General features: G+C 40.3%; 1 protein-coding gene across 1 annotated transcript in view; it reads left to right on the top strand.

Moving 5' to 3' along the window:
• Nucleotides 1-11,145, top strand: part of UBAC2 (UBA domain containing 2) — a 99,362-nt gene that overhangs the window by 55,280 nt on the left and 32,937 nt on the right. The window contains exons 5-6 of the mRNA XM_066619998.1: nt 5,762-5,885; nt 8,492-8,539. Of these exons, the coding sequence (XP_066476095.1) occupies nt 5,762-5,885; nt 8,492-8,539 (172 nt within the window). The remainder of the gene's footprint in view (nt 1-5,761; nt 5,886-8,491; nt 8,540-11,145) is intronic.

The raw sequence follows: 11,145 nt of genomic DNA, 5'->3' as shown, positions 1-11,145 counted from the left end.
CCTGTGTTCTACCCACCCAAAGTTAAACCTATTTCCTTTCCTGTATCTGTAATAAATAAATAAAATATATTAAAAACAAAAACAAAACACAAAGTAGCCTGTTAAAAGTACAGATCTGTAACATTTCCCCAAATGCAGTCACATACCATGATAGCATCAAGTCTAATACATTAAAAATAAAATATTGAAATGAATGGGGACCCACCTGAAATTGGTTTACAACCCACCTAGTGGGTCCTGACCCACAGTTTGAGAAACATTGCTCTACCCCAGCCATTTTCAACCTTTTTCAGCTCACAGCACACTGACAAGGCACTAAAATTGTCAAGGCACACTATCAGTTTTTTTACTTACATTAAATTACTACGTTACAGTTAATTTTTAATTAATACAATTAAATCATTACATGACAAAGAAACTCACAAGAAATTTGGAGAAGAAAGTATATGTGATTCTGGAAAGGAGGAAAAATGTTTTGAAGTAGGGTGATCAGATTGTTATTAAAGTGTTATGCCAGAAAGTGTTGGCAAAGAGAGGTCAGATTGAGCACATAGCGGAGAGACGTGGGGTGTTAAGCAATGAAGAGACATGATTGAAACAACTGCAGGATTCAGCTGGAGTGGGAGGAAAGAGAGAGAATGTGAGGCAAGTGATTGTGGGCCTTTGGAAGGTGGGGATGAGTGAGGGGAGGGACAGTAAGAGAGGTACTAACTGCAATTGTGAGATTTTTTTTGGGGGGGGGAATTGTACCTGTGGGTGGGGGGGTGGGTGAAAAGAGAAGTGCCAATTGCCTGCTTGTGTATTTAAGAAAAAATAGTGCAACCAAAAGCCCAATCCTAGCCATGATGACTTGTAAATGATGTGAATTCAAATGAGAGAGTTCCTGTAAGATGTGAAAAAGTGCTTCAGCAGAACGCTTCTTGCTTGTTTTTGGATGTATGCACGGCATAGTTGTGAAATCTTTATCAACCTCTGCAAATGCTCTAAGTAAATGAGACAGAAATTAAAATTCCACAAGTAAAATATGACTAGTCAGAGAAGAGAGGTTATGTTCTGAGTAACTATCACCCACAAAAGGAAAGCATCATTGAAGATTTTCACAGTGCAGTTCTGTGCATGTTTACTCAAAAGTAAGTCTTACTGCGGTCAATGAGAATATTTCCTTGTAATTGTGTTTGCAACCAGATTTGTTTGTCATTTAGTCAGTAACCCTGATTTCTAGGTAAAGAAACATTTTGTGGCGTAGCTGGTTCTCTAATGTAGGCAGACTCTAGAAGTTAAAATAATTGCTCTCTTATGGAATTCAGTGGCAAGAATTAACAGGTGAAAGTACTTTTAAAAAAAATCTGAATGGCTATGATGTTGTATTCTGTACTATGTGATTTTTTTCTAGAGTAGAAACTCCCAAAGACAATAGAAAAGGCTTAAGTTTAAAAGAAACACCTGTTGTTCTGCATAATGTCTAGCATGACTAAAAAGCAATGTATGCTGGAGGGTCATTCCAAAGGAAAATACCTTGCAAATGTATTTCCCCCAAACACATCTCTGGATTTTGGTGTGTTAGTGTTTGATTCCGTAGCTACAGTGAGGAAAACCAAGACTCATCCACAGATATATCATGTGAGGCTACTGTTCCTGGAAGAGCCTGCACTGCAGTAAAGTGTCTGTTGGAAAAGATTATAAAGAAATGCAAAGGGCCAAAGCAAGTCACCATCTTGCTCTCCATCCTCTTCCATCACTGTAAGGTGGTTTTTATGCAGCAGAATGTGGTGGTGGAGTATGGATGGTACCATTGCTTATTGTAGATAGAGCATTTTTTGAAATTATCCCAAATGTTAAAAACAGCAGCAACATGTTTCCCTGTAAATAAGAAGCTAGCACAGGAGAGTGTAATCTTTTCACACTGATATGCCAGTGATTTTGTTGTTGTTGTTGTTGTTAAATGTAAGAGAGCATTGGAAAAAAACAAACTTCTCATCTGCTTTCTAAAATGGTATAGTCCAGCATTTCTCAAACTGTGGGTTGCAACCCAATGTTCAGTGCTGTTCTGCAAAGCCTTGCTGGGAGCCCCTAGATGCCTCTTCTGGGTCATGCCAGGCCTGCAACCCACTTCATTGGCTTCCACGGGCCTCAGAATGCCTCTCAGAAGCAACTGGAAGCAACTTCTAGTTTGCTTCCACAACTTTTGGTCACTTCTGAGAGGCATTCTGAGGCCTGCTGACGTTAATGGAGTGGGTCATGGGCCTGGCACAACCCGGAAGTGGCCCCCCAGGGCTCCCAGTAAGGCTTTGCAGTGCAGCATTGGCAGCAACTGTTATCCTGCACATGCCCGATCTCGTCTGATCTCGGAAGCTAAGCAGGGTCAGGCCTGGTTAGTACTTGGATGGGAGACTGCCTGGGACTACTGGGTGCTGTAGGCTTATACCATAGTCTTTTGAGACTGAAGGTTGCCCACCATTGAACATTGGGTCATGACCCACCACAGAGAACGATGTGGGTTGTGGCGGTTAAAAGATTGGAAACTGCTGATTTAGAAGTTTCCTGGTGCTCTGATTTATTCAATGTATTTATATACTGCTTTTAAACAAAGAGTTCTCAAAGTGATTTACAAAAGAAAGGAATTGAGATAGTTCCTTGTTTCAAAGTCCTTCCAATCTAAGGGACGTAGGAAAGTAACAGAGGAAGGGAAGTGGAAACAAGGATAAATGAGGAAGAATATGCAAATTACACAACCACATCCATAGACATATGGTTAATGGAGGAACGCAGTATGGCCCTCATCCTCATATCATCTCCCAAGTGGCAAACCCAAGGAGATAATCTTCTTTGGTGTTGATCCCACTGCTGGCAGCCCAGCACTCATACCAGGCCTGGGGGAAATATGGCACCCACCCAGAAATGGCCTACAGGACGCACTGTTTTAAATGTTCCAGTGGGGAGGTCTCTCCTCATCCTGGTCTGAATGGAGGAAACATGGGTCCTTCCTCAGCCTCTTCCCCTCTCTTGCTCTCCTAGATGGATCATACCCCAATTGGCTGCTGCTGTTGCTACTACATGGCTCATATCTGGCCTGGGGAAATAATGTTTGGCCAGGTTGCTGACTTAGATGGATCCTTGGTTTGATTCAGTAGGGCTATTATGTTTGTCTTGTACTACATGCTTAGATAATCCTGATTGTTCTTGCCGGCAGCATATGACCTTGTCTTTTCAACTGAGTAATCTTCTGCACCCGAAACAAACATATCACTTCACAAGAAATAGGCGTTGTGACATACTCTTGCTAAACTCTGAAAGAACAGAGAATGATGTAAACAGATTCAGTTGAAGAAGATGGGCATGGTGTTTTGATTTCTGAATTCTGCATATCAGTAAATGTTGGAGCATGAGTGTTCATTAAATGCTCATTTGTACAAAAGTCCACAGCTGGGGCCATAGAGCAAAGACTGAATGACATTTTTAAAATCATCTTTATGAGAACCATGGTAGTACTGAAATACCTGTTGCAATTAGTTACTGCCATGTAACATGCAAGATTGATAAGGGCTTATGCTTGCTCTCCATGTAACATAGGACTGCTTTCAGTAGGAACAGTACTATAGATTTTAGTATTTCCCATGTGTGCACAGGAGCATCATGCTGACCCAGATCATGTGCTTTGTTAGTCCTGTACATGTATTCCTAATATTCTAATGTGGAGTTCTGCCTCCAGACCAATGCTTTGTAGCTTTATGACAAAACAGTTGTGCGCTCCAGGAGGGGTGTAAAGAGGAGTGGGGAAGGAAGCTCTACCTCCTAAGGAAGGAGAGGGGCCTCTTGTCGTCACTCAGGCTGGTCTCTCAGGTTCCACTGGGGCTGGCTTCTGATTGCTGTCTTCACAGGGAAGCCCCAAAGTATCCCTGAGGAGGGGATTGCAACCACTGTTGTTCACAGGTTGGTGGGGGGAAGGGAGAATTGCCTCCTAGGGCCTGTCTGGCCCTCAGCTTCCACCTAGGCACCTGCCATCATCACCTTGGCCTCCCTATAGATTTTGAAGCTCTTCTCCTTGCCCCTCTCACTCCTCTCTTCCTGTCCTGCCTCTTCATTCCAGCCTAGTCCTGCTTAGGGCCATGCTCACTTAAAATGCCTTTTCTCCCCTGGCCTGCCTCCGCCACTCTCTTCCCCAGTAGGCGCCCTTAGTATGGCCACTGCTGGAATCTCAGCAGACTGTGTTGGAGCCAAAGTCACCAAGCACAACTGACGCATGATGATCTGCAGGCCTGCCCCATCAGCAGTGGCCTGCAGTAAGCTGCACCCCCCCCATCATTGAATAGGTCTGAAGCTGGACACCAATTTACCAAAACATGCATTTGTCAGAGCCTGAGATGCCTTTCCAGATAGCACTTCTTTGAGAGCTGTTGCTGTGGCTGAAGGAGGAAAGGGAGGTGAGAATTGCCCTGATTTTTGTCAACTGGCTTTTGAGGCAATCTTTCCTTCTATCACAAGGTTGGGAAGGTTTTCTTATTCCCCATACTATTTCCTCTTTTGCTAAAAGGGCTTTTCAGATATGTAATTCATGTGAAGAATGTTAATGATTTAAGTTGCATAAAATGAATAAACCCTGGATTCTCTTGTGAACTCTCTTGCTTGGACTTAAGAGAACATTTGATAAATTGTTTTAATCTGAGAATGCAACTTTCTGATGTCTGTGGCTTAGAATAACTGGATATGATGTTGGATCCAGAGAAAATCAGTTTCAGCTAATGTTTAAAAACACCTGGGAAAATTAAAAAAGGGAAAATTTTAAAAATGTTGTCACCAAACAAACATAAGAGTCAATGTCAGGTGACTCTCTATAGGAAGAGGAGGGAGCTACAGAGCATCAAAGTCAAAAAAGTCCTGGGTACCGATGCCACACACCTAATAGCTGACAGTGTGGCAACACATGTAGAAGGGCCTCTGAGGTGTGTGTTGCATGTAGAATTTAATTCTTTCTATTCCCTATTTGGGTGTGAAAAATCACATCATTCTAGGAAAGTATTATGTATTATAGTGGACTTTTCATTTAACCAATTGATACAGGGAAGTGGTGTCTATTCATGCCTAAAGTCTTTTAATCTGAATGCATTTATAACAGTGCACATGTCCAAAACATATATGACTAGTTTTTAAAGAAGCAAGCACCTGCTTTTTTGAAGTCTGTTAAATCAAGGTTCGCTGTATATTGTTTTGCTATTTGAAAGAAGAAGCTCATGATAAACTGTACTATGCTTTCATTAGAATTCACCCCTCTGCTGTCTATAACTGTTCCATATCTGTTTGTATTTTATTAAATCACCTACAGAATAAGCTAGCTTCATAGCTTACTTGGTTGCATTTCAGAATGACCAAGTATTAAGAAGGAAGATGAACCAAGGAGGGGAGGTGCAACCTATCATCCTTCATACTATGGATGGGTGGGTGCCAAGGAGGGAGTGAATATGGATCTCATTCTTGCCCTGATCTTTCTTTACCTAGTGATGGCAGCAGTTTTAATATGCAAGCAATGCCCCTTTTCCTCCCCCTCTGAATTTCCACTCTGAGATGCATATTGCTAGTGTATGCCTAATGCTAATTTGGGAAACAATCTCAAGTAATTCTTAGAATTTTGGTATAAGTAAACAAGGCATAATATTAAAAAATTTTTAAGGCAGTTAAATATGCTACATTATTCAGAATTAGCCGAGAGACTTTTGTAAGAATTCTACTGATCCCCTAATTTTGCATTTGTATTTTGTCTTAACAGCTTGGGCCCTGTGTTTGCTCTTTTTGTACCATTTTATTGTTCCATTCCAAGAGTGCAAGTGACACAGATTCTAGGCCAGTTTTCCATCACAAACAAGACGCTGGTCTATGTACTGGGTTTGCAGGTACAGTACGTATTGATTTCTTTGCTTTTTATTTGCTAGACAGTGCAACATCCTCTATTTGTGTATATTTGCTACATAGAGGAGTTCACACAATCTTCTGTTAAGACAAATCTTAACAATTTGTCTTAAATTGTTAAGACAGATATTTGAAATAGAATTTTTCAGTACATCCTATACTGTATCCCTCTGTAAGATGGATCTAAGACGGGCACTAATTCTGCAAACATTGTAAAGGGTTAGTCAAGTAATCCAGACTGTACATGCATGTTGCATGCTTGAAAGATGGAAGAGTGCCGATTACTTTCTGCCATAGCTGGTAATAGCTGTCTGCTGCTCCTTAGTATTTAACTTTGTAGCTATTAAATGGATTTTGTCACTAATTCTTTCTATAATTTTAATAATAAAGAACATGAACAAGAATGTTACAGAACTGGGCAAGGGACTTGGTGGCTTGAACATGGTACTTCTAGTGTTTTAGGATCCAGCCGAGTGAAACTACCTGGATTGGCCAGGTTCATATTAATACTAGGATTCTGATCCTCTATTTTTGCCTGGTGAACAGAGCTGTGCATTCATCTTTTTACTCAGGTCGCTGATCTTGGAGATCCTGGGCTTGGCAGCACACCTTCCAGGGCTGAACTTAAATTGCCTCAGCCTGGCGCTGACAGAGTCATTGTTTACTTTTTCATAATTACCCATACAAAAAAAAAATCCAGAATCCAAAGTAGGGTAATACCCTTATTAGGAGGATTAAAATATCTCAAAGTAGTGAGCAAGCTTTCAAGTTCCTCAGAACTCTTCTTCAGGAGGGATGTTAAGCAATATAAAGGGAGATGGGGCATAGACCAGTGATTTTCAACCTTTTTTATCTCGTGGCACACTAAAATGGTCAAGGCACACCGTCAGCTTTTTGACAATTGACAAGGCATACTATGCTGTCAATGAGGGCTCGCATCCCCCGATGGTCCTATTGATAAATGACCATCTCCCAAATTCCCATGGCACACCTGGGGACCATTTGCAACACACCAGTGTGTCATGGCACAGTGGTTGAAAATGGCTGGCATAGACAAAGTTGGGAAAAAGAAACAGCTTTAAAGTCTACTGTTTCCAACGGGCTTCAGATGGAGAACAGGAGGTTTTATGCATACAGAACTACATTATCAGTACTTACTAACTTCTGCTAGGTACAAGACAAATTCTGCACTAAGGGCTGTTGGAACACAAAGAAAAATGGCTTTCCTCCATTTTTAAAAAAATGTAATATCTAACAAATCTGTCTCTATATTTTAGGAAAAATGAAGTATACATCAGTAAAGTCTGTTATTTTGGTTAATCATTTTCCTCTTACTACTATGGAGATAAGTACTAACATTGCTGCTAGACATTTATCTCACATTTCATTTGTTTCATTTTACTTTCCCTTCTTATCATGGCATTCTGTTAGGAGTGCCGTTAAACACTTTATTGCAATCATTTCGAATCTGTCAGCAGCAGAGATCATACTAGATTACATGGTTTTAACATTTGAAAGTGCTTCTGCGTTGCAGACTATATAGATGTTCAACACATGATGCACATGCAAGCTTGAAAAAGTTTGAAGAAGTTCACAGATTATAGCACAATTTTTTAAAGAATAACTGTACAATATTATGAGAAGTCCTCCCCATACATATTGCTTGCAAGTGTGAAAAATAGAACTGCCAGTGGAAATTGCTATTATATGTATCTGTCACATGGTCATTTTGTTTTGGTTTTTTTGTGTGTGTGGGGGGGTTTAATATACCAGTTTCCGTTTATTACTCATGCCTTCAGTGTATTACTCATTACTCTTTGCAAAATTGTTTTGCTCCTTAATACCTCCCTTCTTAGCTTAAGAATTCCATTATGCATGTTCTGTTCTATCTGCAGTTTCATATCTATGTCCTTGTTCTTCTCTCTAGAAAAAGCATGTTGCCCTGTTGTTTTGAAGGAACAGAGGTGATACTGATGTACTTTTTTGTGGTGATTTTTTGAATAGCGTTCTGCTCAGAAAGTAGCTTATCAACAACTACTTCCTTACTCTTTATGACTTCTTGCCACCAGCTTAGCTTAGAATAGTGGCTGTCCTTTGGGATAGATAGTAACTACTGGAGAACATCATTTTGCTTCTCATTATAGAAGGAAGTAGTAATCCTTTCTTGATGATGATTTATATCCCACCTTTCTCCTCCCCATCAGGAGGAGTCCAAGGCAGCTTACAGTATTTAGTAGTGGTTTTCTTTAAATTGCATTCGACTTTGCTGTATTTTGCAGCATGAAAATATCTGGAAATTAGAGTGTAGTTTTTCCCTATTCAGCTAGACCCAGCCTGTTGTTATTCAAACTCTTTTAATTTAATTCAAAAATCTTGTTCTTGACACAGAGTTTTATCTGAGATTATTCTTTGGATTTGCTACTTGTTCTGTAGCTCCATGTTTGAATTAATTTCCTATACCTACAGATCTATTCAGTCTTTTTATTGATATCTGTTGCTTTATTTCTTGTAATTGATATTAACAGTCAATCAGAAAGGAATATTGGCATATTCTAATTCCTATTTTAAATTGCACATTTTTGTCTTGCAGCTTTTAACATCTGGGTCTTACATCTGGATTGTAGCTTTAAGTGGATTGGTAAGTATAATTACTTTATTACTAAGTATGTATGTGTTTCAACAGAGCTAAATAGACTTTTCTTCTTTAATATTTATAACATTTTCCAAATTTGGCCCATATAAATTCATATGAAGGCAGTAACAGAAAACAATTAGTGTGGCATACTAGTTGCTTGGCTCATAAGCCTTGTCTGTCAACTCATCTCAGACTCCCTATCTATTCGCCGTCCTTCACAAACTTTTCCTTTGCCAGTGCAACAATTGGTAGTTGAAAAACGAAGAGGGAAAGTGTTTTGTCCAGAATAAGGATATGGATATTTAAAAGTTTAGGCATAAGGAGAAACTTTTCCTCCCAACAGTTCTGTCATCCCCCAACTCCCTATTGATATAGCTTTTCTGTTCAGTGCTATCTTTTCAACTTATCTCCTGACACAAATCATCATCATCATCATCATCATCATTATTAACAGTATTTATATACTGCTTTTCAACAAAAAGTTCACAAAGTGGTTTACAGAGAAAATCAAACAAACAACTAATGGCTCCCTGTCCCAAAAGGGCTCACAATCTAAAAAGATGCAAAAGAATACCAGCAGACAGCCACTAGAAAAGACGCTGCTGGGGTGAGGAGGGCCAGTTACTCTCCCCCTGCTAAAAAGAGTACACCCACTTGAAAAAGTGCCTCTTACCCAATTAGCAGGGTATCCATTACCCAATTAGCAGGGTAATTAGCAGGGTATCAATTACCCAAATCCACTACTACATCATTCTTATGATTATTATTAAAGTAAAAGAAGCTGAAGAAAAAGATGTTATTCCTAGCAAAATGCAAGTTTTTAACAAAATAGGTGGGTTTGTTCTTTGTTTTAGGACAGTGAGTCATTTTCTAGTGCTGATGTCATTCAATTAAACCTGGAAACTAGATTTCATTTCTTCCCCTGTCTGTACTTCCCCTTACAAGTTATAGAAAGGGCTCATTAAAATAGCATACCTAACTGATATGCATCAGTAAACCCAAACAATTCCCCAGAATAGAAACTCTGATTGGCTTGCAACTAGTCTTATTGTTATAGTGTTGCAGGCTTGAAATATGAGGGATATGTCCAGTGCCAAATTCTGGCACTGTAATAGTAATGGTAATAGTAGATGAAAAGTTGCCAGTGAGTATGACCAGAGGCGTAGCTAGGTCATTTGACATCTAGGATCCACACACACACACCTTGTATATGACAAAATTATTTTCAGTAATAGTCATGGCATGAAATGAATAATAATAATGGCCAGGAAATAAACACAATGAACATTTCCCCACAAGGAGGGGATGAAAGTCATTGCTCTCCCCTGCTTTGGCTTCCCTGTATGTAGTACTCAGTGACGTACTGTCCCTGCTTCGGAGGAGGTTCAATACAGCCATCATGGTTAACAACCACTAATAGACACATAGTCTACCGCAGAGTTTCTCAAACTTTGAGGGAGCTTTACTCCCCCAGTAAGTGTTTGCAGGAGAGGGGCTAGGGCAGCGATGCAATCCCCAGGATTGTGTCACTATGAGAGGGACTAGGCAGGTGCTTTCCACTTACGTTTAACTAGGTAGGGCTGCAGGAGGTGCGGAGAACCCTGCACAGCCTTCTGCAGGGTTCCCTGAGGCTTGGAATGAAAAAGCGGGCGCAAACAGCAAAGCGGGTGCGGTAAGTCATGGTGTTACCCCCCCCCCCATTAACTTTATTTACCTATCTATTTAACTATATAATAATGCAGGTCATCCAACCAATCAGTAACAAACAAAAAACCATGGCCAACTTGATGACATTCACACAACTGAATAGGAGTTGTAGATTTAGCTCTTATACGTGGAAATGAGAGCAGACTCATACTAACACCTTATTGGTTCCATGCAGGGTTTGTAACTCGAGTCAGATGACTCGGACGCAAGTCGTGAAAAAGTGTGTTTTTCATTGACTCATGAGTCACGTGTGTGGAAGACTCAGAAAAACACTCGAGTCAAGGGCCCTCTGATTTGTGACTTGCATTTCACTCCCACGACTTGAGTTGCATGCCAACGGACATGGGTTGTGCTGCTTCTGTCTTGCACGAAAAGCCTCTTGTGTTCTTCTGGGAAGCTGTTTTTTGTGCATGTGCGCTCCAGCAGCAGCTAGCAGGTTACACAGTGTTCAATGATGGGCTGGGGGGTGGAGCAAAAAGGTTAACTTTTTATTGTTTGCACTCCAAAAAATTGTCAGGGTCTCTTGATGTTGCACCTGCTGTGCTTTCTGCTAAAGGTAACAATTTTTCCTGGGTTTTGCATGGAACCCAGACAGTGAGGCACCTCCGCTGGTCTTCCACTGCATCCATTGGCTGAAGGATGCATCTCGTTGTCTATCGGAACCATCAGTCTCATTAGTCAATTTTGAAACCCACTTTTTGTTACATAAGGCTGTTATGTGTCCTTTTTCTAGTTGACTGTAACATTTGGTAGAATACATAACTCAATGTGGTCTGTTTCATTACATTCTGCATTAAATTACCTATAATGATATATAAGACGATGGTATTATTCATAAATATCAAAGTTTCCACAATCTTGGCCGCTAGTGGTGTCACACACACAACCAGAGAGTGCCACCC

Source organism: Tiliqua scincoides, chromosome 3 (genome assembly GCF_035046505.1).
Source record: "Tiliqua scincoides isolate rTilSci1 chromosome 3, rTilSci1.hap2, whole genome shotgun sequence".
In the NCBI taxonomy this organism is placed as follows: Eukaryota; Metazoa; Chordata; class Lepidosauria; order Squamata; family Scincidae; genus Tiliqua; species Tiliqua scincoides.
Note: the sequence above shows the minus strand (reverse complement) of the source record. Positions and strands in the feature narration are given on the sequence as shown.